The sequence below is a fragment of the Somniosus microcephalus genome, chromosome 3 (genome assembly GCF_052327205.1).
Source record: "Somniosus microcephalus isolate GS21.2 chromosome 3, FLI_Smic_1.0, whole genome shotgun sequence".
Lineage (NCBI taxonomy): Eukaryota > Metazoa > Chordata > Chondrichthyes > Squaliformes > Somniosidae > Somniosus > Somniosus microcephalus.
Window position 1 is genome coordinate 228,440,984 of NC_140989.1, and position 27,959 is coordinate 228,468,942.

The 27,959-nt window shown below is 47.4% G+C and overlaps 1 protein-coding gene across 11 annotated transcripts in view; it reads left to right on the forward strand.

Moving 5' to 3' along the window:
* The window catches only part of rasal2 (RAS protein activator like 2), a 496,897-nt gene that overhangs the window by 268,122 nt on the left and 200,816 nt on the right, over positions 1-27,959 (forward strand). The window contains exon 1 of one of the 11 annotated variants that reach the window (XM_085982247.1): positions 8,205-8,397. The exons of the other annotated variants lie outside the window; for them this stretch is intronic. Within the exon in view, the coding sequence (XP_085838373.1) occupies positions 8,385-8,397 (13 nt within the window). The 5' untranslated portion in view covers positions 8,205-8,384. Of the gene's footprint in view, positions 1-8,204; positions 8,398-27,959 lie in introns of those variants that run through there. 11 annotated transcript variants of the gene reach the window in all.

Consider the following 27,959-nt stretch of genomic DNA (forward strand, 5'->3'; position numbering starts at 1 on the left):
TGCGGTGGATGCACATTCAAAGTGGCCAGAGGTAATAAAAATGTCCTCAACCACCACGGAAAAAACTATCACAGTTTTACGAACCATATTCGCCAGGAATGGGCTGCCTGAACAGATTTGCTCTGACAATGGACCACAGTTTGTGTCTGAAGAGTTCCGGAGGTTCTTAAAGAACAATGGTGTTAAGCATTACACATCTGCCCCATATCATCCAGCCACTAATGGATTGGCCGAGAGGTTTGTCCAAACATTCAAGGAGGCTATCAAGGCAATGTGTAATGAAGATATACCCCTACAACACAAGGTGGACAACTTCTTGTTTGCCTACCGGAATGCGACACATGCGGTTACCAACCAAACTCCAGCCATGATGTTCTTCAATCGAAGACTACGATGCCACTTGGATTTGGTTAAGCCAAACATCCGACGAGATGTGGAGAACAGGCAGTTTCAGAATATGAATGAAAGGCCGACCAGGAGTTTTAAGATAGGTCAACCAGTTTTGGCCCGGGACTACCGCACTGAGAAATGGCAGCCAGGAACGATTTGTACACGGCAAGGACCTCTCGTGTATACCGTGGACGTTGGGGAGAGCATTGTAAGACGCCATGCTGACCAGATTCTAGAGTCACTGGAAAACGTCAACTCCACACCACGATCTGATACACCTGGTAATGAAATCGACGTTCCAATTGCAGCTACCGCAGAACCGGTAATATTGGAAGCAGATGAACCAAACAACGACATTGATCCCGACTCAACATTGCCAGAAGAACCTGATACCCCAAAGAGGCGTTATCCAGACAGAATCAGGAAGCCTCCTCAAAGACTGAACTTGCTTAAACTTAACCAATGTATCTAGCAACCGTAATTGTGATTGTAATTAGTTATCATTTAGTTGTTAAATGAATGTTATGTACTGTTTATCTAAAAGGGGAGGAATTGTTGTGTATGTACCTTTAAGAGAATAACTGGTCTCAGACTGCAGTACCGGCAGTGACCACCCCTGTATAAAAGGCGCTAGTGAGCCTCTGTTGTTTTCAGTTTCACTATTGACTTCCATCAGTAAAGACGTGTTTTGTTCAACTCCTGCTGTCCGTGTCTCAATCATTCACGGACATAATAATACGTGTTGACAGACACTTTTAAATATAAATACTTCATATTGTCTGTTACATTCTCCACCCACAGTATTTACAATCAAGATGTGAATTGAAAGACAGGGTCACCAGAGGGATAAACTGGGACAAAGTGTACCTTTGTTAGTGATTTGATTTATTCCTGTTTCTTGATTCAGATGGGTTCCTTAAATAACTGTTGGGGCCTCCTTATCACTATGATCTTAGTTTTTCGGAGATATTTTGGTCTATTTTCAACAAAAGCAACAATTTTTATTGACTCTTTAATGTAGAAAAACATTCCAAGGCACTTCACAGGGGGGGATAAAAAGGAGTGATGTCTTAGTGGGCGATTTAAGAGAGATGATGGAAGACATGTAAAGAAACGGGTTTTCATCAACCTTTGAAAGAGAGAGATATAGATGCATGCAGGCACACGCTTGGTAAGGGAGGAAGTTCCAGCCAGAGAGTATGACCTTGAAGGCTGGACCACTAGTGGTGGAGTAGAGGGAAATACACAGAAGAACAGAGTCATAGGGGCGGAAGCAATGAGAAAGAATGCAAGCCTGGAGGACGTTGCACAGTTGGTTGCGGGGAGGCCATGGTGATATCTGTGGTTGATGAAAGCGGTTTTAAATTCCATGGAGAACAAGGAGCAAGTGTTGATTAGTAATACAGGTAGACTATCCTTTATCCGAAAACCTCGGGACCAGCCGAGTTTCGGATAAAGGAGAATTTCGGATTTCGGAAGGTGGGTCGGCGGGGGGTCGTGCGCACGACTTACGCTGACGCTCAGCGTAATTAGTCGGGGTCGGGGCCGGTGGGGTACGCGGGGGGGGGGTCGGCGGCTGGCGGGGTCCGCGGGGGGGTCGGCGGTTGGCGCGGCCGGCGGGGTCCGCGGGGGGGTCGGCGGTTGTCGGGGCCGGCGGGGTCCGCGGGGGGGTCGGCGGCTGGCGGGGTCCGCGGGGGGGTCGGCGGTTGTCGGGGCTGGAGGGGTCGGCGGGGTCCGCGGCGCGGTTGGCGGGGTCCGCGGGGGCGTCGGCGGTTGGCGGGGTCGGAGGGGTCGGCGGGGTCCGCGGCGCGGTTGGCGGGGTCGGCGGTTGTCGGGGCCGGCGGGGGGTCGTGCGCACGACTTACCCTTTATCCGAACTTCCGCAACTGGAGCCCTCTAAAAACCGAAGGTTTTTTCGTTCAGCGTAAGTCGTACGCACGACTTACGCTGAACGAAAAAACCTTCGGTTTTTAGAGGGTTTCGGTTTTCGGAAGTCCGGATAAAGGGTAGTCTACCTGTAATAGGGTGATTTAGTATGGGTCAGGATGACGGTGGCAAATAGAAGTTTAAGAGCACAGGTTAGGATGCCAATAATGAAGGCGTTGGACAAAGAGTTAAGTGGTAAGTAAATTTGAGATTCATTCCAACAGTGCTGGAGTGAAGTGGGGGCGGAGGTAGACAATCAGACAATGTTGCGTAACATGTGGATAAAAAATGGGATATGAAACTCAGCTCTGGGTTGAACAGGATTCTGAGGTGGTGCATATTTTGGTTTAGCCTGAGCAAGCAGCCAGGGAAGGAGATTGTCTGAGGCAAAGCACCAGAGTTTTTGGGAGAGGTCGAAAATCAAGGCTTGGGGCTTCCCGATGTACAATTCGAGGGATTTTAATCTCAACTATGACTTCACGTTGAGCAGTCTGAGAGCAGAGAGATGGTCATGGGGATAAGGGAAGTGATAGATTGGTAAAGCTGGGTGTCATCAGCATACTTTCGGAAGCTGACCTAATGTCAGTGCAGGATGTCACCAACGGGTAGCACCTAGATGAGGAAGAGAAATGTGCCAAGGGTGCATTTTTGCAGAACTTCAGATATGGCCATGTTGAGGTGGGAGGAGAAACTATTGCTGGAAATGTGTTGGCCAGGAAGAAATGGAGCCATACAAGAGCAGACTCCGAGTTGGGATGTGGAGGAGGATGGAGAGTTTGACTTTGTTGGCAAGATTGAGATGGACAGGTTAGCCTTGATGCTGTGAGTGAGGTAGGTCCTGGATTAAATAGATTAGAACAGGATGTTGTTGGAGAGCTGGGAGGGAACAAGCATGTTCAAGGAAAGAGTAGGGTGTAAGAGTTGGAGGGTGGTCATGGATAGGTAGTAAGAGGGGGCAATTTTATGGAGAGCTGCCAATATTGGATTTCTGCTCCTCTTCTGAACTCCTCTAGTATTGAGGGTTTAAAGTGCGGTTGTCACTCCCAGTGTGGCTTCATTGATTTGAAAGGGAACCAGTCCTCTGATTGCTCTGGAAGCTGATGTGAAGCTGCTTGAGCTGACAAGAACCCGCTTGTAGTTGGGAACTGGTGCCTAGAAGGTGATTACTTTTCACAAGCAGTGTCTGAAAACTCTGGCGGTGCTCATCCTTTGCACAGGAGGGTGCAACAGAATTGGAAGTGTTACTGAATTCTTCAGTCAATAAATCTGAGTTCAAGTAGTTGTACTTCAAGTGCAAATCTAATTTTACAGCTGGAGAGTCAGCAAAGCTGTTGATTGCAGCTATTCATATTGAAGATTTTATTTAACATCTAAAGTGCTACAGGGACCCACTACCATTAATTACTTCAATGGTACACATTCTGTTGATTTTTCAGAATTGTTTTAAAATTCTACTTGCTGTCCACTGGAATGCAGGAGACTTCTTAATGGTCTGAGTAAGCTGGGTTGAATTGTGGATTTACTGAATTGCTGGATGAGAATGAAAACTCGCTGAATAGAGTTTTCAAAAGAAAAGGCTGCGGATTTTGTGCTATTGTCAGAAAGGAGAAGCAAGTCTAGAATTGTAGATTTCATGAGAGTGGGCACCATAAGGTCCATCAAGTTATGAACTCTGTACATGGTATGATTTGTCCTTTTGATGACAGTTGGGTCCACTTTCAAATGTGAAATTTACATGCCCTTCCCTACCACTCCATTCAGGTACACAGCTTTCTTCTCAATGTTGGCTTCATGCAGGTAGGCTCCAATTTCTGCTGAGTGTGTAGAATAATACCAGAGTCTTGTCTATCTTCACTGAGTGTTTCACTCCAAGCTTTTAAATATCTTGGATACTGGATTCTGTCTCCGTGCTGTCGGTGCAAGTTGTCTTGACGTGACTCGTGGTACTCAATGTCAACAGTTTATGTAAGCCTTTTAAGTGAAATTTAATTGTTTCTGTGTGTATGAAATTTCCGAATCACTGAAAAGGCTGATGTGTGTTGAAGTAACATTTCTCTTTTGAGAATATTTTTAGAAAGTTAAGGGTTGAAACAAGAAGGTTGAAGTGCAGAGTTGAACTAAGAAAGTTGTCACCTTATCTGTATTGAGAAGGTGGAAAAAAGGCATATCCCCTACAGATGTGTAGCTCTCGAGTTATTGGGTAGTACAGGTTGAGCGTCCAAAATCCGGACTCTGGGACGATTGGTGGCAAGGTTGTCCGGAATCCGGACACCCTGTCAAACCGCAACCTGGGCCCAGGCATTTCCGGACTCTGAACGTGTTTCTGATGTCCGAAGTCCGGAAACGCCCGAGCCCAGGTTGCGATATTGCCAGACTTCGGACATCAGAAACACGTTCCGAAGTCCGGAAAAACATGAAAACTGGCTCGGCCTCGGTCCCGAGGTTGCCAGATTCAGGACGTTCAACCTGTATTCATTTATGTAACCCTGCCTAATTGCCAGCCCTGTGGTGGGTAGCCATTGACTGCCTGACATTTGAATGCTGGATGCCTCTAGGGAGTTAGCCTGGAAAAAATGGAATGGAGCAAGGTTAATTATTGAAGGCCTATATTTAATAACAAAAACCTGGTTTGGGTGAGAGCTACGGAGAGAAAAAAGCATCAATTTAAGGTCCGTTCAGTTAGTGTTAGTCTAAGATCTGCAACTGCCTCTAAACTATAATGTAGAGCTGTTTTCCTGTAGCCAAGAAATACTGATGCAGTGGACTAAAACATGAATGTTAGAATTCATGACCAAGGATTTGTGACCACAGTCCCCATGCAGCAAGCTCACAATCTTGGTTGTTTCATTAGGGTACACGCCAAGCAGAGGTTGAGCTACACACCAGTGAAGGTAACTACGGATAACCGCAGCTGTCGTAAAGACAGCGGGGTTTGATTGACAGCTGGTTGACGGCTGACGACATATCCGGGGGGCGGGATCCGACGCCATCTTGGCCATGCTTGAGGTACTGTACTACGAGACACAGAGTCAGGACTGAAGAAATGGCACTCCACTACAACTGCTTGGGAGACTCGTAATTACGTTATTGAGATAACATTACAGTAACCAGAGGCTGAGCCAACTTGAACTTCTCTTTTGGCATGGACAAAATACCTGTGAAGAGGTAGACTGTCCTGCTCAGAGAGGAATGTTGTGGAGTGCTTGGGATTGAGAGGCAAGTAAAAAAGAAGTGGAAAAGGTTGAATTCTCGATTGTAACCTTTAGAGTGTTAAAATTGTCAGATGATCAATCCATGTTGAATAATTTCTCCGATTATGATTGTTGCAGTGTTTGTGGATACTTGACTGCCAATAGATCTGCTTGTGGATACAGTCCCACCAGCCAGGGAGACACAAAGCTATTTTTAGCATAGTGCCTGGCTTTTTGCTTGACCAATACCCTAGTGACTCAACTGAGATTGTGAACTTGCTTTGTGGTGCCATCCTGTTGTAAGTGGGGAACTGACGCCTTGAAGCTTGGAAGGAGCACTGTCTTTCCAAAAGTGGGCTTGGCAAACTTTTTGTTTTGGGTTGAAAGCCAGTTTTAGTTTGTGTCATTTTCGTCAAGATTACAACCTATCCAAGTGATGTTGTACATTGCTATTTCTGGTATCTTGTCGTGTATTTAAAGCTAACAGGTAAAAGTTTGCAGAACACTTTTTCATGAAGAAAAAAGCAGCGATTTTCCCCGTTTAATCTGGGTGCTTGCCAAGTTTGAAGTTGCAACAGATTTCCTCTGGTGAAATCAGGATCATCTTCCTGGCTGGCAAATATTTGTAGACTAATTGAAACCAAATGCCTTCAGGACCGCATGAACCTTATACCAGGGTTCAAATAAAGTTTAGAACTGGGAGGTGCTGCAGAATTCTTGGGACAATTTGTAAGTTGAAGTAGAACTTGTCAATATGCAGCTATTCGGAGCTGAACGTTTGGCAATACCACAAACCCAAATGTGCTTAGATGGAAGTAAGTTACGTACATCACATTGTTGTCAGTATTGGGTTCCGTTTCCCAACATTGCTCTGCATGTACAAGCTGTCAGACTAGTGTTGAGCAAGTGTGCTCTCTGTGTATCATGTTGACCAATTGTGCATGTAATGGGATTCCATTGTATTTTCATTGCAAACTTGATATTTTATAGAGTAAGGAATCTCCAAGTAATACATGTCAATGTGAAGTATTTACCCTAAGGCATGGTTTTTGTTGTGCACTTGGAGCACTTCAGAAATGTTGATTTACCACAAGACTCCACCTGCAAGCTTGGTTTTCTTCCTGTGTAACTGAAAGTGCTCTTACACTACAATCTAATCCTCATGATTCACAAACATTATTTTCCCCATTAAAATTGAATTGGCACATAACTTAAATTAAGAGGAGTTGAGTGTATATGATTGCAGCTGTGCTGATGATTTGACTGTTGGGATAGGGAACTGGTTTAGTCATGTAAACGCAGGAAGTCAATTTTGCTCTCTTGGTCTCCGTATAAAAGTGGAGCCCAACACGCCTATAGAGACTGGCTATGAAGTCCAAAAGTTGAAGTGGGTGAAGAGATGTTGCTCGATTTGAAATTAGATGCAGTACAAACGGAAGTACAAAGTTACCTTAAAACGTACAATTTCTCCCTCCTCCCCCCGGCCCGCCACCTTACATAGAATTAACAGCACAGAAACGGGCCATTTGGCCCAACTGGTCTATACCGGTGTTTATGCTCCACTTGAGCCTCCTCCCATTCTGTTTACTTAAACTCACCCTACCAACGTACCCTTCTATTCCTTTCTCCCTCATGTACTTAACTAGCTTTCTCTTAAATGCATCTATGCTATTCGCCTCAACCACTCCATGTGGTAGAGAGTTCCACATTCCCTTAGGAATTGCACCATTGCTGTTCTGACCAGGGCATGCACCTACTCCTTGACTTCTGCCACTTTATCCCAGTGGCCAGAGGAGGCATGAGTACAACTTGGGGTCTGCTCTCTAACTTGCTGTTTTCCTCTCCCTTTTGCTTGCCCCCCCCCCCCCCACCCCCCCCCCCCCCCCCCAAAGCTTTAAATCTATATGCGATATCCCCAACACAGCTGAGGTGATATTGGGAGCTCAGTTTGTAGCTAACTACGGGTATGAAAATCATCGCATGCTGCTTCTCGGTGCCGCAGTGTACTGTCATTGGGCCATCCTTTCTCTCCCTCTCTGATGAAGTATTCTATTAAGCAACAAAAATATCCTTCTGAAGAAAGTTTCCTGTTTATAAAAAAAAAAGTGGTCTTCAGAAAGAGGTTGGCACATAAACATTGAACTACTGGGGCTATTCAATGCCAAAGATGTGTTAATCTTCATGCAACAATTCTCTGACCTGTCGTCAAAGAGACTAAGCATTGGTTTTAATTAAAACTTATTAAGTGAAGCTTGTGTGTTGCGTGCTAACGAGAAGCCTCATCAGATCAGAGGTGTTTACCATGTGAGCTGTTAATTCTCTGTGGCGATGGCTTGTGCTTGCTATAATGCTTTGGTACTAATCCTTTGATTTCATTATGTAACTGATGCTTTAAATACTTTGTAAATTGCTGCGTGTGGAGCCTCTGTTTAGTATGCGCAGGATTTATCCAGAATTCTGGGTGGGTCCAATGTCATTTGTGCTCACAGTATTGCGTTAGGTGTGTTCAGTTGTAACATTCTGTGAGGAATTCCATTCATTTTCTCCCGAGTGCTGCTCACTGTTCCCTGTGATTTCTATGCAAATCCTTGAGGGGCGGAGGGAGGGGTGGAGCCAAACCATATTCTCCAGACATTTCCACTACTGCCTGCTCTGAGTCAGAGAGCAGGTTTAATCCTGGGAAGTGTGTGTAGGCTGACCTTGAAGGAGAAGATTTGCTATTCCTGAGAGTTGGCTGGTGAAATAAAGAAGGACAGAAGTTTCTGAAACAGGCTCTCCTGCGTGTTTCTCTGCATTCCTTTTAGGCTGTGTGGAAATGAGCAGTTCTTTCATATTCTGGTTAGTGCTGAAGAAATGTGAAAGTGGAGAACTCTGAGCATGCAGTTTACAGGTGAGTCTCACACACACTGACTGCAGAGACCTGAGGACTTCAAATAAGTGGCAGTTGGAGTTTTGTCCAGTACCTTATCCACAGGTAGTGTTGCGGAGAGGATGTTTTAGACATGTGGTCAGCATCTCTGCTTGGGGTACTGCAGGCACTGCCAACTTCTCGTTTCCTTTCTGAGCTGCCCAGTGTTTTCCTCAAACTGCTTTGTTGGTGCTGTTTTTATTCACTTTATTTCAGAACTATTTTGACTTTAGTTGTGGCTTCTTTAAAAGAGCCATCAGCGATCATTGATGGCAGTACTAAGACCTGCACTTGATTCCAGCTATAGACAAGGGGTGGGGGGGGGGTTACAACTTTGACTGCAGTTGTGTTGTAGAATGAAGCGTCTAACGTAGGGCAGGTTCGGCCGTTTGCTGGGGGAGGGGGTGTTGATGTGTGAAAGACAGGAGAGTCAAGGGTCAGCAGAAAGGCCAGGAGAGAGTGACACTGTCTTCCTTTCCCAACAAAAGGGACACTGTATGATGTGATGGAGATCGCTCAGCTTGGAACTGAATTACAGGGGCTCAGCTGGTCTAAAAATAGTGAACCTTTCAGTGTGGATCATATCACTGAACTGTGACTACCAGCGTTTTTAACTCCCAAGGACAAAGGAAAGAAATAGCTCTCTACTGCTAAAGGAGCTATACTGCCAAGATAGGACTATTAATCTAAATATAAAAAATAATTGCAGCTTTTATGCAAGGTGTAGTGGCAGGTTGGTTTATTAACCATGCTGTGCCTGGACTTCCTCTCCAGTCCCTCTTGTCCAGTCATCCCCAATTTTGGTTGTCTTCTCAGGACACCGAATGAAGGAAAACACTTAGATGCAACTTGAAGGTGGTTTCACCTGGACACACTATGACTCTGCTAGTGGCTGTTCAGAGACCTGAAAGAAGGTCGTCACTATGGGTCAAAGCCAACGTAGAGCAATATCTACACTTTCCATTGCTTTTTCCCATCCCCATCTTGATTATTTAGCCTGGTTTCCTTGGCAGTATGTTTTATGACAAACATTGAGCTCATCTGCTCCTGTACCTGAACATGGAAGCAGAGGGAACTGTGTCTTAAAGAAAAGTCAACATTTAAATAAAAATCTATTGAAAGCTCCAACAGAGTGCCTTTAGGGTAAATATCTATCTCTCTCTCTCTCTCTCTATCTAGAATCTTACAGTACAGAAGGAGGCCATTCGGCCCATCGTGTCTGTGCCGGCTATTTGAAAGAGCTATCCAATTAGTCTCATTCTTTCCCATAACTCGACAAATTTTACCATTTCAAGTGTATATCCAATTCCCTTTTGAAAGTTATTATGGAATTTGCTTCCACTACCTTTTCAGGCGGTGCATTACAGATCATCACAATTCTCTGTGTAAAAAAAATTCTCCACCATCTCCCCTCTGGTTCTTTGGCTAATTATCTTAAATCTGTGCCCTTTGCTTACCGACCCTCCCGCCAGTAGAAACAGTTTCTCCTTATTTACGTTATCAAAACCCCTCAATTTTGAACATCGCTATTAATTTTCCCCGTAACCTTCTCTGCTCTAAGGAGAACAGTCCCCGCTCCTCTAGTCTCCACCCTTCTGTAGTTACACACAGATACATTGTGACAGTATGGATGCAGATGCCTGGACTGATGCCAAATAAAGCCTATGATTTCTCCAGACAAGCTGACATCGATGTAGTGACTTGAGAGTCCAGTGATGTTGTGCCTGCACACAGTTGGAAATGTCTGCAGTCGTGCAAGCAGCTGATGTGATTTATCTTGTTATCCACGTGGCACCTGCTGCATTGCTGGTTTTATCATATGTAATTCTCCATTTCGTTTCTGTGGAATCTGCTTCAATCAGACTTTATACTCACGCCGAGAGATTGGACAGGCGTGTTCACTTGACAACCTGGGCATTGTGTGAAGAGTGGTATTGTTACTTTCTGTTTTTTGTTGACCTCCTGTGGCTTGCGCACACGGAGTTGAAACCAAGTGACATCCTGAGTTGAATGGGTTTGGAAAGTGGGGATAATTGTAGTAAGACGAGCAGATGTATTTCTGTCCCTTTTTCGAGTCATTGTTTAATTTCCATAGTAAGTTCCTATGCCCAAGTGTCTAATGGCAACTGCCCAAGTAAACTATTGATGCTCTAATTCTTCTTCTTAGGCAGTCCCTCGGAACCAAGGATGACTTGCATGACATTCCAGGTCCCGAACTTCATTTTAAAGGGTGGAAGATGCCTGTGCATGTGGGGTGGCCGTTGCACACCAGCTAACACACACTAACACACTAACACACACACACTAACACACACACACACACACACACACACACACACACAGACACAGACACTTTCACTTTCTCTCTCTGCCTGCAGTGTGCTCCTCCCGACCTCGCTGTTGGTCAACGTTGCGCTATCCTGGGCCGTTACCTCACTGCGGGGCCCGTCCTCGCACCTGGGTCCTCGTCTCAAACATATAACCACACCCCGCACACCATCTCACCCTGAGAGAGCTGAAGCTACAAACTCCGCCTACTCCATTGCATAGTGTCAGTATTTCACTTTAAAAATTTGGCAGCAGTGCCTCTTTCTCCCCACCCCATCACCACACTTGCATCATTTATATTTTGTGGTTTTGTTTGAAAATGTTGATGTATTCCGGTACTGGTCTTCTCTGGCCTACAATTGTTCCAAGGTGTGAATCAGTTGGCAGAACCCTGTGTGTGCTTATTTCTTACCTAGCTTATCGTCACATTCCGTCCTAATGATGCCGAGATATCATGCGAGCTGGCTCATTTGCCGAGATATCATGCGAGCTGGCTCATTCACCATACCCCTTGGCTGGGTGGCACAGATTGTTGGTAGTATGAATGTGTACAAAACAATGCAATTGAAATTCCTCGTGCCAGATTTCATCTTGTAGGTGTTAACTGATATCCGACATCTGTGAAGTTTCTCTTCAAGCATTGTCCCTCCAGAGGTGATTTTAATTGTTTTCAGGGAGTACTGTAAACAGGGCCACTTATGGCAGAGTAGGAAATTGGAATGCCTCCGAGGTAAAGGAATGTTGAGGGTGTCACCTGACACGTTGATGACCCGACTAATGGAACCCATAACATTCCTTTGCTTTAAATCCTCAGCATTCGGACTTCCTGCTTTGATATGGGTCATGAACTGAGGAATTCAGCACTAGGAGCACCTTTGTTTAGACCAAGAATGCTCATTGCACATTTTCACAGGACCACTCTCCAATTTGAGCGTGTTTGGTAGATTTCGCCTTCACTTGTTTAAATGTGTTAACCGTATGGAACTGTTCTCGTCAATTTAGCAAGTGAAACATAGTCATGTCCTTAGAGGTGGCAAAAAAGCAGCTGGTTTCGATGCCAAGCCTACAGTGAAAGTGGGTGTGGTGGCAAGTGCATGTCAAAAGTTTTTGTATCACGTTGTCAGATTGTGGAAAATAAGGCTGTGATCGTTTTTTTTTGGATTGCAAAATATTTTTTAAAGTATTGCATTAAAATAGTGACCACACTATTGCAATATCTGTGTGGAGCACGGAGATATTTTGATGTGACAGGTGATAGATGATAGATATATTTATATATATATATATATATCTTCGACAGCCTCTGCTGCCTAGAAAGACGAGGGCAGCAGGCGCATGGAAACACCATCACCTCCAAGTTCCCCTCCAAGTCACACACCACCCTGACTTGGAAATATATCGCTGTTCTTTCAAGGTTGCTGCGTCAGAATCCTGGAACTCCCGCCCTAACAGCACTGTGGGAGTACCATCGCAACACGGACTGCAGCAGTTCAAGAAGGCAACTCACTGCGACCTGCTCGAGGGCAATTAGGGATGGACAATAAATAGAGTCATAGAGTAATACAGCACGGATAGAGGCCCTTCGGCCCATCGTGTCCGCGCCGGCCATCAAGCCCTGTCTAATCTAATCCCATATTCCAGCATTTGGCCCGTAGCCTTGTATGCTATGGCATTTCAAGTGCACATCCAAATGCTTCTTAAATGTTGTGAGGGTTTCTGCCTCCACAACCCTTTCAGGCAGTGAGTTCCAGACTCCAACCACCCTCTGGGTGAAAAAGTTCTTTCTCAAATCCCCTCTAAACCTCCCGCCCTTTACCTTGAATCTATGCCCCCTAGTTATTGACCCCTCTACTAAGGGAAAAAGCTCCTCAGCATCCATCCTATCTATGCCCCTCATAATTTTGTACACCTCAATCATGTCCCCCCTCAGCCTCCTCAGCTCCAAGGAAAACAAACCCAACCTGCCCAGTCTCTCTTCATAGCTGAAGCGCTCCAGCCCTGGTAACATCCTGGTGAACCTCCTCTGCACCCTCTCTAACGCGATCACATCCTTCCTGTAGTGTGGCGACCAGAACTGCACACAATATTCCAGCTGTGGCCTAACCAGTGTTTTATACAGCTCCATCATAACCTCCTTGCTCTTATATTCAATGCCTCGGCTAATGAAGGCAAGTATCCCATATGCCTTTTTTACCACCTTATCCACCTGTTCTGCCGCCTTCAGGGATCTGTGTACTTGCACACCCAGATCCCTCTGACCCTCCGTCTTGCCTAGGGTCTTTCCATTCATTGTGTATTCCTTTGCCTTGTTAGTCCCCCCAAAGTGCATCACCTCGCACTTTTCCGGGTTAAATTCCATTTGCCACTGTTCCGCCCATCTGACCAACCCATCTATATCGTCCTGCAGACTGAGGCTACCCTCCTCGCTATTTACCACCCTACCAATTTTTGTATCATCCGCGAACTTACTGATCATACCCTTTACATTCATATCCAAGTCATTAATGTAGACCACAAACAGCAAGGGACCCAGCACCGATCCCTGTGGTACCCCACTGGCCACAGGCTTCCAGTCACAAAAACAACCTTCGACCATCACCCTCTGCCTTCTGCCACTAAGCCAGTTTTGTATCCAATGTGCCAAGGCACCCTGGATTCCATGGGCTCTTACCTTCTTGACCAGTCTCCTGTGCGGGACTTTATCGAAGGCCTTACTGAAATCCATGTATACCACATCCACTGCGTTACCCTCATCCACACACCTAGTCACCCCCTCAAAAAATTCAATCAAATTAGTCAGACATGATCTTCCCTTGACAAAGCCATGTTGACTATCCCTGATTAATCCTTGCCTCTCCAAGTGGAGACAAATTTTGTCCCTCAGGATTTTTTCCAATAATTTTCCTACCACTGATGTTAGGCTCACTGGCCTGTAGTTCCCCGGTTTTTCCCTACTACCCTTCTTGAATAATGGTACTACATTAGCGGTTCTCCAGTCCTCTGGCACATCCCCTGTGGCCAGAGAGGTCCTGAATATATGTGTTAGAGCCCCCGCAATCTCCTCCTTTGCCTCACACAGCAGCCTGGGATACATTTCATCCGGGCCTGGGGATTTATCCATTTTTAGGCCAGCTAAAACCGCCAATACCTCCTCCCTCTCGATGTTAATATGTTCGAGCATATCACAGTCCCCCCGCCCTATTTCTATGTCTACATCGTCCTTCTCCATAGTGAAAACAGATGCAAAAAATTCATTTAGAACCCCTCCTACATCTTCCGGCTCCACACACAGATTGCCACTTTTGTCCCTAATGGGCCCTATTTTTTCCCTAGTTATCCTCTTACCCTTAATATACTTATAAAACATCTTAGGATTTTCCTTTATTTTGCTTGCCAGTGTTATTTCATGGCCCCTCCTTGATCTCCTAATTTCTTTTTTAAGTATCCCCCTGCACTTTTTGTACTCCTCTAGGGCTTCCTCCGTCTTTAGCCTTTTGTATCTACCAAAAGCCCTCCTTTTTTTCCTAATCCATTCTCGTATATCCCCTGACATCCAAGGTTCCCTGTGGTTTTTGGAACCACCCTTGACCTTTACGGGAACATGTTGCCATTGTATGATCTCAATCTCCCTTCTGAAAGCCTCCCATTGCTCCGATGCGGATTTTCCTACAAGTAGCTGATCCCAGTCCATTTTGGCCAGATCCTGCCTTATCCTATTAAAATCGGCCTTCCCCCAATTTAGAACCTTTATTTCCGGCCCATCCCTGTCCTTTTCCATGGCCACCTTAAATCTTACCATATTATGGTCACTATCACCAAAGTGCTCACCTACTAGCACTTTTTCCACTTGGCCGGCCACATTCCCTAGAATTAGGTCCAGTACCGCCCCCTCTCTTGTAGGACTTTCTACATGCTGGCTCAAAAAGCTCTCCTGGATGCACTTTAAGAATTCTACACCCTCTGAGCCTTTCACACTCTGACTATCCCAGTTAATATTGGGGAAGTTGAAATCCCCCATTATTATTACCCTATTATTTGCACATTTCTCTGAGATTTGCCTACATATCTGTTCCTCTATCTCCCCCTGACTGTTTGGAGGCCTAGAGTACACTCCCAGCAAAGTGCTTGCCCCCTTTTTGTTTTTAAGCTCCACCCATATGGCCTCATTAGAGGACCCTGCTAATATATCATCCCTCCTTACTGCAGTAATTGACTCCTTAATTAATATTGCGACACCCCCTCCTCTTATACCTCCCCCTCTGTCTCGCCTGAAGATTCTGTACCCCAGAATATTGAGCTGCCAGTCTTGCCCTTCCCTCAACCATGTCTCCGTGATAGCAACAATATCATACTCCCATGTGTTTATCAACACCTTCAGTTCATCCACCTTATTTGCAAGACTCCTTGCATTAAAATAGATGCCATCCAGCCTTGCCCTTATATATTTGCCCTGTCTACCAAGCTGACTTGTTTTTTTCTCTATAATTGGCAGCACATCCCCCCCTATTTCAGCTCCCCTCTTTATCCCATCCCCCTGCCAAGTTAGTTTAAACCCCCCCCAATGCTGGCCCTCCCAGCGATGCTCACATCCCAGGAATGAATAAAAATTAATAAATGCAACTATTATGATTATGGAATTGGTTCTCAATCTTTGAACAATGGAAATATCAATGCACTTAATAGTCAGTTCCTTGTTCTGCTTCAAATTTTCTGTTAGAAGTGGCATAGAGTTTATACAAAGCAATACCACAACATGACATTCTAAGGCTCACCATCATTGTAAGTCTCTGTTCAAGTGTCAGCCAGTGGCTCAGTTGGTAGCCTTTGAGTCAGAAGGTTGTGGGTTCAAGTTCCACTCCAGAGACTTGAGCACAAAAATCTAGGCTGACACCCCAGTGCAGTACTGAAGGAGCACTGTCTGAGATGCTGTCTTTTGGATGCGGCGTTAAACCGAGGCCCCGTCTGATCTCTCAGGTGGGCGTAAAAGATCTCATAGCACTATTTCGAAGAAGAGCAGGGGAGTTATTACCGGTGTCCTGGCCAATATTTATCCCTCAATCAACATCACTGAAAAAACAGATTATCTGGTCATTATCACATTGCTGTTTCTGGGAGCTTGCCGTCTGCAAATTGGCTGCTGTGTTTCCTATAGTACAACAGTGACTACAATTCAAAATGGCTGTAAAGCGCTTTGAAAGGCGCTATATAAATGCAAGTCTTTTTTAGAGCAAGGAATTTTATGTAATATATTCCTTTCCACCCATGATGTGAAACTATACTCTAGTGGCTTCCTTAATGAGGAGTTCTCCATGAAACATCTGCTTCTCGGCTGCCCCATGACCAGTTGTATTCAAGTGCTGGAAGTGTGCTGGTATCTCCCTGTATGCTTTGCTGGACCAAGACCAGTGTTTTCAGCAGTTTCCCACTGAGACTGATTAGAAGTGTAACTGGCCGTTCAGATCGGTGTCCTTTGCTCTTAAACAGGGAGCTTCTTGTCCAAGCATTTTACAAAATGCAGTTGTATTCGTTACTTGATACATTTTTGGATTAAAATTTTTTTTTTCAGTGTATCTTTTTTTAACTTCAAAGTTGTTTTCTCGTCCTTTTTTGTTTTTCCGTGGGCCACACATCAACTGCAAGCTGAGAGGGTAGCTGGGCAACTTAATTCACTCTTGGGCATTGTGAGGACATGCAAGCGATAAAGCTCCTTCTGCTATTTTCATTCTTCTCCCACTATCCCCGAGCACAGGTATCGCCTCTCCTGCAGCTTTCCCCTCAAAGATACAACTGAGATATGGATCGCAACAGTGCAGAGCAGAAATCCAGTCTCACCGCTCTGAAGCTGTGTCAGTTCACCTTCCAACTTTGTGACCTCAGCTGGACCAGTTGCTCAGTCTGCAGTGAGGTGTGCTGCTTTCACTTGAAGCCTTGACGTTCCAGGCATTTTTGCTGTTGTAAAGTGCATTCATTTTCCATTACAAAGCAAAAGATATGAGCTGAAAAAGCCAAGATACGAGGTCCTATAGCCTATACACTGGTGGAGTAGCTTAAATCCCTTCAGACTGGAAGGGACGTGCTTTAACAGAGCCTTGTAATAACATAAGAACATAAGAAATAGGAGTAGGAGTAGGCCAATCGGCCCCTCGAGCCTGCTCCGCCATTCAATAAGACCATGGCTGATCTGATCCTAACTGCCAATCCACTATCACAGAACCATCTCCTGAATCTAACAGAATAAGACACACGAAATAGGAGCAGGATCAGGCTACACGGCCCCTGGGCCCGCTCCGCTACCCACAAGGCCATGACCGATCCGAACCTAGACTCATGTCCAAATTCCTGCCCGCTCCCTGTAACCCTTAATTCCCTTTACTTCGAGGAAACTGTCTATTTCTGTTTTAAATTTATGTAATGATGTAGCTTCTACAGCTTTTTGGGGCAGCATATTCCATGGAACTACCACCCTCTGAGTGAAGTAGTTCCTCCTCATCTCAGTTTTGAAAGAGCAGCCCCTTATTCTAAGACTATGCCCCCTAGTTCTAGTTTCACCCATCATCGGGAACATCTTCCCCGCATCCACCCGATCCAACCCCTTCACAATCTTATGTGTTTCAACAAGATCACCTCTCATTCTTCTGAACTCCAATGGGTAGAGTCCCAATTCCAGGTGCGGTCTCACCAATACCTTGTACAACTGAAGCAATACCTCCCTATTTTTATATTCTATCCCCCTAGCAATGAAAGCCAACATTCCATTGGCCCTCTTAATCACTTGCTGCACCTGCATACTAACCTTTTGAGTTTCGTGCACCAGGACCCCCAGATCCCTTTGTACTACAGTACTTTCCAGTTTCTTGCCATTAAGATAATAACTTGCTCTACGATTTTTCCTGCCAAAGTGCATAACCTCACACTTTCCAGTATTGTATTCCATCTGCCAAATCTCTGCCCACTTACTTAGCCTGTCGATGTCCCCTTGCAGGTTTTTTATGTCCTCCTCACTCACTACTTTCCCTCCCATCTTAGTATCATCTGCAAACTTTGATATGTTACACTCGGTCCCCTCCTCCAAATCGTTAATATAGATTGTGAAGAGTTGGGGACCCAGCACTGACCCCTGCGGAACACCACTAGTTACTGATTGCCAGTCTGAGAATGAACCATTTATCCCAACTCTCTGCCTTCTGTTAGATAGCCAATCCTCAATCCATGCCAGAATATTACCCCCAATCCCGTGATTTTTTATCTTAAGCAATAATCTTTTGTGTGGCACCTTGTCAAATGCCTTTTGGAAGTCTAAATACACTACGTCCACTGGTTCCCCTTTATCCACCCTATATGTTACTTCCTCAAAGAACTCCAGCAAATTTGTCAAACATGACTTCCCCTTCATAAAACCATGCTGACTTTGTCCTATTAAATTATGATTATCCAAATGTCCTGTTACTGTCTCCTTAATAATGGACTCCAAAATTTTACCTACCACAGATGTTAGGCTAACCGGTCTATAGTTTCCAGCCTTCTGTCTACTGCCCTTTTTAAATAAGGGTGTTACATTAGCAGTTTTCCAGTCTGCCGGGACCTTTGCCGAGTCCAGGGAGTTTTGGAAAATTATTACCAATGCATCCACAATCCCTACCGCCACTTCCCTCAAGACCCTAGGATGTAAGCCATCAGGTCCAGGTGATTTATCCACCTTGAGTCCCATTATTTTACCGAGTACCACTTCCTTAGTGATTTTGACCGTGTTTAGCTCCTCCCCCCCATAGCCCCCTGTTTGTCCAGTGTTGGGATATTCTTAGTGTCTTCTACTGTAAAGACTGATGTAAAATATTCATTCAGTGTTTTTGCCATCTACATATTTCCCACCATTAATTTCCCGGTCTCGTCCTCTAAGGGACCAACATTTACTTTAGCCACCCTTTTTCTTTTTATATAACTATAAAAACAGATAATGATGGTGCGCCTCAGAATATGCCATGTCGTAGTATTGCTTTGTATAAGAATTGAATTGTTTCTTTTTCTACAGAGCAGCATGGTGCCTGCCCATTGTTCACTCCAGAGAGCAGCTGTTTATTAAAAAAAAACCTTCTTATTCTGTGCAACTTGAAAGAGATTAGAGAAAGCAAGAAATTTGGTTACTTCTGAAGTAAAATAATACCAACGTTCATGGACGATAAGTTTTTGAGAGATTAAGTCTAAGTTTCTTAACTGGAATTACTAAATTCTGGAAATGAATTTATCTGTTTCTGAAAAGTCTGAGTTCTAACAAGCCAAAAATGCACAATTCGTTGATTTAATTTCCTGCATAAAATTTGGGAGATTTTGGATGCTTGAAGAAAGATCGAGTGACTTGCTGAAGCTCAGTGAGACTAGAATGGCCTGTCACAGGCAAAACTAATAATATTCCCCGTGGAATTACAACAGGTCCACCATATCCTTGTCTGCTGCCCCAACTGATGCTTGCTTTCCCTCATTATTACTGCAAACAGTGTGTTGTGAATAGTGCTGTGGCATGGTCTTGAACTCTTGTCTAACAATGCTGCTGCCCCAATGTCTGTGCCACTGCTCTGATGTAAATAAGGTAGACACGTTGTTGCTGGCAAATAAACATCTCAGCAGGTGATGATTGGCTGTTATCGGTAAACATAAACAGCTATCGCTACTGATTCTTATTTTTTTCAGTGAGCGAAGTATTCAGGCTGTCGATACCATCCAGGAATGCTAGCCCTTTATCAGTCAGCAGGGAATTCTCACCAGCTTGGGCAGGCAGGGCTGAGTTTGTAGCTAGAAAAAGTCCTCCACTGCAGCTTTGAGTAGTTAATCCCATACAACGGTACAGCTCAGTATATTGTGCTGCTGTTAGACTGCTGGGCGGGGTGGGGGGCAGTGTCAGTGAGTCAGTTGAAGGCATTGCCACCAATTATTTTGGCTCCCAGTAGAAGACTCGTAGACCCGTGCAATAATGGATCTAAGAGTCAGTCACCAGAATAAGGGAGATGAATTTAGTAATGTAAATGCTGGCAGCTGGCTCATGGAAGTCAGTCTCCAGGAGTCCAAACTAAAAACAGCTGCAATATAAAAGGAGGTTGAGAGGGGCATTTCAACAAAAAGCAGTTCTACAACATAAAGGGACATTACGCTTTCCAGCTCTGGCAATGAGAGATTTCATAATACTGTACCTGTTTTACCTGAGTATAAATGTTGATGGCCTTAAACATTGTAATATAGGGCCAGGAGTAGGCCATTCAGCCCCTTAAACCTGTTCCACCATTTAATTAGATCATGGCTGATCTGTATCTCAACTCCATTTTACTCGCCTTTGTTCCCTATCTGTTCATGCCCTTACCAAACAAAAATCATTCGATCTCAGTCTTGAAAATGTCAATTGTCCCAGCATCCACAGCCTTTGAGGTGAGTGAATTCCATATATCCACTATCCTTTGTGTGAAGAATGCTTCCTGATTTTATAAGAACATAAGAAATAGGAGCAGAAGTAGGCCATTCGGCCCTTCGAGCCTACTCCGCCATTCAATGAGATCTACCTGTACTCCATTCACCGGCCCTATCACCATATCCTGTATTTCATTGTTGAATAGTCGAGCTCTAGCATCTTGTTCTGAATTCCCCCACCTGGGGAAATACTTTCTCTCTCTCTTCTCTATCGAATTCTTTTATCATTGTGAAGATGTCGATTACATCACCTTTCAACCTTCTCAACTCAAGGAAACACAACCTATCCTCATAACTTAACCCTTTAAGCCCTGGCATCATTCTGGTGAATCTGGGCTGTACCCCTCCAAGGCCAGTATATCTTTACTGAGGTTTGGTGCCCAAAACTGAACACAACTGAACCCTGTATTCATCTCTTGGGAAATCCAGCGAGTTCCTGAACAACACAGTCTAATGTCACATAATGAAGTGCTAATCTTTTGATTCGACATACTTGCCAATTTACACACCACCTTAAATATGCATTCCAATATATGTAATGTTGAAAAAATTAACAAAACTGTGAAAGAAGGGATGGTGTAAGTTGATAAATTTTTGAGTGTCTTCTTGGCTCAGTGGTTAGCACTGTTGCCCTTATTCAGGACCTGAGTGCATAATCTAGGCCGATTTAACTACAGTGCTGCATTGTTGGAGGTGCCATCTTTTGTATCCGACGTTAAATTGAGGCCTCGCCTGCGTTCTGGTGAATGTAAAAGATCCAATGGCACTGAAGAGCAGGAGAGTTCTACTGCTCTCCTGGCCAACATTTATCTTTCATCCAACACTACCAAAACACGGTTGGTCATGCTGTTTATCAGACCTTGCAAACTGGCTGTTGTGTTTGCCTACAAATCAGCGGTGACTATATTTTGAAAGTAGTTTATGGAATGTGAAGTGCTTATGTATATCCTGAGAATCTGAAGGTCTCTAATGAAATGCACATTCTTTGCTTAAATTTTTATTTTTATTATTATGGGGTGTTGTTTGTTTCACTGCAGCACATGCCCTGCATTTGAAACTTTGAACACTTCATCTAATCAAATGTTAATTTACGTGGGAAGGCAGCAAGTAAACTGCCGATGAAGTGCATTTTAAGGATGAGTGTCTCAGTCCAAGTGCAAACAGCCAAAAGAAAGATCTACTGGCCTTGGATGATTAAGCCCATTATTGCTGCTGTTTATATCAGCGATGATAAACTTTTACAAGTTGTGAATTTGCAGAATGATCTTCTAAACAGAAGGACTGAGTTGCTGTAATTGGACTCTGCACATTTCAGACCTGGTGGTCATGCCAGCTGAATACACAGTTCGGGGTTTGGAAAGTGGAAGCAGAGATAGTTGTGATCAAGAACTTTTTTTCCTTGGTCGGTTTGAATTTGAAAAATGTTTTCACTTTATAGTGCCGATGATCTCATTGGGATTATTAAGGTTGTGTTGCTAAACCCAGTGTTTCAAGAGAGCCAAATTAATTCATGGAGAGATATTAACCAACAGCTGTTAATCTGAGGGAATTTCAGAACTGTGATACCTTTCGTTCATGCTCAAAAACCACTCCACTTATTTAATCTCACTTCATGGTATCACAAATCTTTTAGCTGTGTACTTGGTCATATTCAACAATATTTAGACCAATGCACGTCTCTTGTGTTCAAAATAAGCCACTCCACCATGAAGTAAAAAGGGCAGCTTAAGCGGTCACTTTGTCACGGTGATGCGCTCCGTGCATCTCCAAAGTAACAAAGTCCATCAGAAGCTCACTGAAATGCCTTCCCTTTGTAGTACTGTGGCTTGGAATTGAATGTGTGGCAATTTGCCCATCTGGTTTAGATCTTAATATTTAATGTTTAGTTAAATTGAAACACACATCCAGTTTCCTAAATGATACTTCACATCTAAGTTGTATCTTCAATTTATGGTTTGGTGAACATGAAACACATAATGAGTGTGTACTTTCAAAATGGTCACTTGACAGAATGTTAGTAGACATGTATAATACAGTTGTTTACCTGATAGAATGTAGACATGTACAATATAGGTTTTATTACTCTATCGATAGACAGATGCTCCACAACTCTAATTTCCATTACCGCTTGACTGGTGATTTAGAACGAAAATATGCCATTCTTATTGGGGCAGTTCAGATTGTTGGCATTTGGTCACGTTGCAAGGAGCAGAGCCAAAAATTATCATCCTCTCAAGTTTCAGTCGACGCAGCAATCTAAGAATAAGGTTTGTCAACTGGGAACAGAGATAATGCTTTCATTTGTCCGAATGCCTTCAAAACCTACATTAAGTGGGCCAATTTCCCAAGAAAAATGGCAATTGAATACACAAGGCGTTCCCAATTGGTTGAGAGAGAGACATTTTTCTTGTTGGGGTGGGGGAGGATTTGTAACGATACCTATTAAGCTTTTCATATCGTCAAACTTGTTACTCTTTCGACAGTCACAGCTGGTCTGTATAAAAGCAACCAGATGGTGAATGCTTTTTGTAGCAAGGATTCCAATAAAGATTTGTAGAGTTTAAATGATACAGCAGGGGAGCAAGAAAGAAAGACGCGCCTTTCATGAGCACTGGACGTCTCAAAGTGCTTTACAGCCAATTAAGAACTTTGAGTGTAGTCACTGTTGTAATGTAGGAAACGCGGCAGCCAATTTGCGCACAGCAAGCTCCCACAAACAGCAATGTGATAATGACCAGATAATCTGTTTTTGTTATGTTGATTGAGGGATAAATATTGGCCAGGACACCGGGGATAACTCCCCTGCTCCTCTTCGAAATATTGCCATGGGATCTTTTCCGTCCACCTGAGACAGCAGACGGGGCCTCAGTTTAACGTCTCATCTGAAAGACGGCACCTCCGACAGTGCAGCACTCCCTCAGCACTGCACTGGAGTGTCAGCCTAGATTTTTGTGCCCAAGTCCGTGGAGTGGGACTTGAACTGGGAACCTTCTGACTCAGAGGCGAGAGTGCTACCCACTGAGGAACAGCTGACACTACAGGTTAAGTCAACACGATTGAACACTTCTCACTGGTTAGTCCAGAGCAACATTGCAGAGGACTTGGCACATGTTGCTTGCCTATAAGCCGTTAGATTGGGAATTGAGTGGGAATGTGAAAGAGAAAAAATACCTGGTCTTGAGAGGAAGCAGAAGAATTGCTGTGATCTTGTATATCTATATATATAAACGGATCGTTCTGTCTGTCTGTCCTTCTGTCTGTCTGTCCTCACGTGTGCGTCTGTCCGGCTATGCGCTCGAAAGTTATAGAGCGTACCGACGCGTGCGTTGCGTCGAAAGAAAGCTTACCTTTCCAAAATGGTCGTAAGCGTATTTACGTTTCGGCCGGACAAAAATCGCGCCCGCGGTATCCAAAAAATGTTCAAAATTCCGCTCATTAGCATCTCATTATCCGCTCATTAGCCATAGAGTGACGTCGAGGTCGACCAATCGTACGCCGGGTTCCTGGCGCGTGCGGGCAGGCCCTCCTACAGTCGAGTGACGGGACGATTGACCAATCCTACGCTTCGGTGACCTGACGATCGACCAATCGGTGCCTGTGTGGGCGGGCCTTACCGTTCTGAACCGAGGTGAGTCGCTGCCATCTTGATTCCAAACTTTTCATTTCTTTTTCCCGCTTTCTGCGTGTTTCTTTTCAAATCTACATTTCCAGCAAAAAAAAAGTTGCTTTTAAAACACACATTGTTTTTAAAAAAAGTTAATTAATTTGTAAATCTTTTCTCTAACCTCTATAATTCTCCTACCTTTCACCGTTTTTCCAGGCCCGGGGCCTAGGCTTCTCCAACTGCCAGCAGTGCAACTCTAGACCCAGGCTCCCGGCCTAGACAGAGACAAACACTGGCAGAGGGTGTGCTGCCTCAGCTCCATTCCCGGGGTCAGTAGGTGGGGAGGCTTCATAAGCAACTGGGGTAGGTCGCAAGCCCCGAATAATAATCTGAAGATCCTGTGTTTGCAGCTGAGGAAATTTCTTCTGCTGACAGCCCCAGGTTAACGGCAGCCATCTTTGTCAAGGAGGGAGAAAAGTTTCAGTGCGACGCCATTTTGATTCAGTGTGTAACAGAGTGCATGCGCGACCATCTTAGTACAGGAACATAGAGTGGGTGGGGCTTCTGTGCTCCAACTCGGGTCCAGGTGACCGAGACAGACAATCGACTGTGAGGGCGGGGCCTAATCTTTCCAACTGAAAAGCAAGCTGCGGCCATTGTGATACAATACACTGAGAGGTGAGCACCCCTTTTTTAATAAAAAGATTGGTGAGGTTGTAAAGTGTATGTTATAGAAAGATTTACCAAAAATGTTTTATAAGTACTTTAAGTTTCATGTTTCCCCACCCCTTGCTCCCCCCGCTCCCTTTCACCCCACCTCCCTTTTCCCCCGTCCCTTTTCCCCCCCCTTCCTTCCTCCCCCCCCTTCCTCCCCCCCTTCCTCCCCCCGCCTTCCTCCCCCCCTTCCTTCCCCTCCCCCCTTCCTCCCCCCCCTTCCTCCCCCCCTTCCTCCCCCCCTTCCTCCCCCCTCCCTCCCCCCCTTCCTCCCCCCTCCCTTCCCCCCCTCCCTTCCCCCCCCTCCCTTCCCCCCCTCCCTTCCCCCCCTCCCTTCTCCCCCCTCCCTTCTCCCCCCCCTCCCCTCCCTTCTCCCCCCCTCCCCTCCCTTCTCCCCCCCTCCCCTCCCTTCTCCCCCCCCTCCCTTCTCCCCCCCTCCCTTCTCCCCCCCTCTCCCCCCTCCCCTTCTCCCCCCTCCCCTTCTCCCCCCTCCCCTTCTCCCCCCCTCCCCTTCTCCCCCCCTCCCCTTCTCCCCTCCCCTTCTCTCCCCCCTCCCTTCTCTCCCCCCCTCCCTTTCCACCCTTCCCCGCCCCCCACACCCCCTTCACCCCCACCCCGCCTTCCCCCCCCCCTCTCCCCCTTTCCCCCCCAGAGATTGGGAGGCGGAGAGGGGAGGAGGGTTACCAAGGCAACCGGGGCTCGGGAGGGGAGGGGGAGCGGAGAGGGTTACCCCGGCAACCGGGCTCGCCAGCCGCAATCGGCCGCTCAGGCCCAGAGATAGGGAGGCGGAGAGAGGAGGAGGGTTACCAAGGCAACCGGGCCCGGCCAGCCGCAATCGGCCATCTCAGGCCCCCCTCCCTCCCTCTCTCCCCTTCCCCCTCCTCCCCTCCGACTCCCCCCTCCCCTCCTTCCCTCCCTCTCCCCCCTTCCCTCCCTCTACCCGCTCCCTCACCCCCCTCCCTCACCCCCCCTCCCTCACCCCCCCTCCCTCACCCCCCCTCCCTCACCCCCCCTCCCTCACCCCCCTCCCTCACCCCCCTCCCTTCCTCCCCCTCCCTTTCCCCCCCTCCCTTTCCCCCCCTCCCTTTCCCCCCCTCCCTTTCCCCCCCTCCCTTTCCCCCCTCCCTTTCCCCCCTCCCTTTCCCCCCCCTCCCTTCCCCCCCCTCCCTTTCCCCCCCTCCCTTTCCCCCCTCCCTTTCCCTCCCTCCCCCCCTTCCCTCCCCCCCTCCCTTTCCCCCCCTCCCTTTCCCCCCTCCCTCCCCCTCCCCCTCCCCCTCCCCCTCTCCCCTCTTTCTCGCTCTCTCTCTTCCCCCCCCAGTCGCGCTCTCTTCCCCCCCAGTCGCTCTCTCTTCCCCCCCAGTCGCTCTCTCTTCCCCCCCAGTCGCTCTCTCTTCCCCCCCAGTCGCTCTCTCTTCCCCCCCAGTCGCTCTCTCTTCCCCCCAGTCGCTCTCTCTTCCCCCCCAGTCGCTCTCTCTTCCCCCCCAGTCGCTCTCTCTTCCCCCCCCAGTCGCTCTCTCTTCCCCCCCCAGTCGCTCTCTCTTCCCCCCCAGTCGCTCTCTCTTCCCCCCCCCAGTCGCTCTCTCTTCCCCCCCCAGTCGCTCTCTCTTCCCCCCCCAGTCGCTCTCTCTTCCCCCCCAGTCGCTCTCTCTTCCCCCCCAGTCGCTCTCTCTTCCCCCCCAGTCGCTCTCTCTTCCCCCCCAGTCGCTCTCTCTTCCCCCCCAGTCGCTCTCTCTTCCCCCCCAGTCGCTCTCTCTTCCCCCCCCAGTCGCTCTCTCTTCCCCCCCCAGTCGCTCTCTCTTCCCCCCCCAGTCGCTCTCTCTTCCCCCCCCAGTCGCTCTCTCTTCCCCCCCCAGTCGCTCTCTCTTCCCCCCCCAGTCGCTCTCTCTTCCCCCCCAGTCGCCCTCTCTTCCCCCCCAGTCGCTCTCTCTTCCCCCCCAGTCGCTCTCTCTTCCCCCCCAGTCGCTCTCTCTTCCCCCCCAGTCGCTCTCTCTTCCCCCCCAGTCGCTCTCTCTTCCCCCCCAGTCGCTCTCTCTTCCCCCCCAGTCGCTCTCTCTTCCCCCCCAGTCGCTCTCTCTTCCCCCCCCAGTCGCTCTCTCTTCCCCCCCAGTCGCTCTCTCTTCCCCCCCAGTCGCTCTCTCTTCCCCCCCAGTCGCTCTCTCTTCCCCCCCAGTCGCTCTCTCTTCCCCCCCAGTCGCTCTCTCTTCCCCCCCAGTCGCTCTCTCTTCCCCCCCAGTCGCTCTCTCTTCCCCCCCAGTCGCTCTCTCTTCCCCCCCAGTCGCTCTCTCTTCCCCCCCAGTCGCTCTCTCTTCCCCCCCAGTCGCTCTCTCTTCCCCCCCAGTCGCTCTCTCTTCCCCCCCAGTCGCTCTCTCTTCCCCCCCAGTCGCTCTCTCTTCCCCCCCAGTCGCTCTCTCTTCCCCCCCAGTCGCTCTCTCTTCCCCCCCAGTCGCTCTCTCTTCCCCCCCAGTCGCTCTCTCTTCCCCCCCAGTCGCTCTCTCTTCCCCCCCAGTCGCTCTCTCTTCCCCCCCAGTCGCTCTCTCTTCCCCCCCAGTCGCTCTCTCTTCCCCCCCAGTCGCTCTCTCTTCCCCCCCAGTCGCTCTCTCTTCCCCCCCAGTCGCTCTCTCTTCCCCCCCAGTCGCTCTCTCTTCCCCCCCAGTCGCTCTCTCTTCCCCCCCAGTCGCTCTCTCTTCCCCCCCAGTCGCTCTCTCTTCCCCCCCAGTCGCTCTCTCTTCCCCCCCAGTCGCTCTCTCTTCCCCCCCAGTCGCTCTCTCTTCCCCCCCAGTCGCTCTCTCTTCCCCCCCAGTCGCTCTCTCTTCCCCCCCAGTCGCTCTCTCTTCCCCCCCAGTCGCTCTCTCTTCCCCCCCAGTCGCTCTCTCTTCCCCCCCAGTCGCTCTCTCTTCCCCCCCAGTCGCTCTCTCTTCCCCCCCAGTCGCTCTCTCTTCCCCCCCAGTCGCTCTCTCTTCCCCCCCAGTCGCTCTCTCTTCCCCCCCCAGTCGCTCTCTCTTCCCCCCCCAGTCGCTCTCTCTTCCCCCCCCAGTCGCTCTCTCTTCCCCCCCCAGTCGCTCTCTCTTCCCCCCCCAGTCGCTCTCTCTTCCCCCCCCAGTCGCTCTCTCTTCCCCCCCCAGTCGCTCTCTCTTCCCCCCCCAGTCGCTCTCTCTTCCCCCCCCAGTCGCTCTCTCTTCCCCCCCCAGTCGCTCTCTCTTCCCCCCCAGTCGCTCTCTCTTCCCCCCCAGTCGCTCTCTCTTCCCCCCCAGTCGCTCTCTCTTCCCCCCCAGTCGCTCTCTCTTCCCCCCCAGTCGCTCTCTCTTCCCCCCCAGTCGCTCTCTCTTCCCCCCCAGTCGCTCTCTCTTCCCCCCCAGTCGCTCTCTCTTCCCCCCCAGTCGCTCTCTCTTCCCCCCCAGTCGCTCTCTCTTCCCCCCCAGTCGCTCTCTCTTCCCCCCCAGTCGCT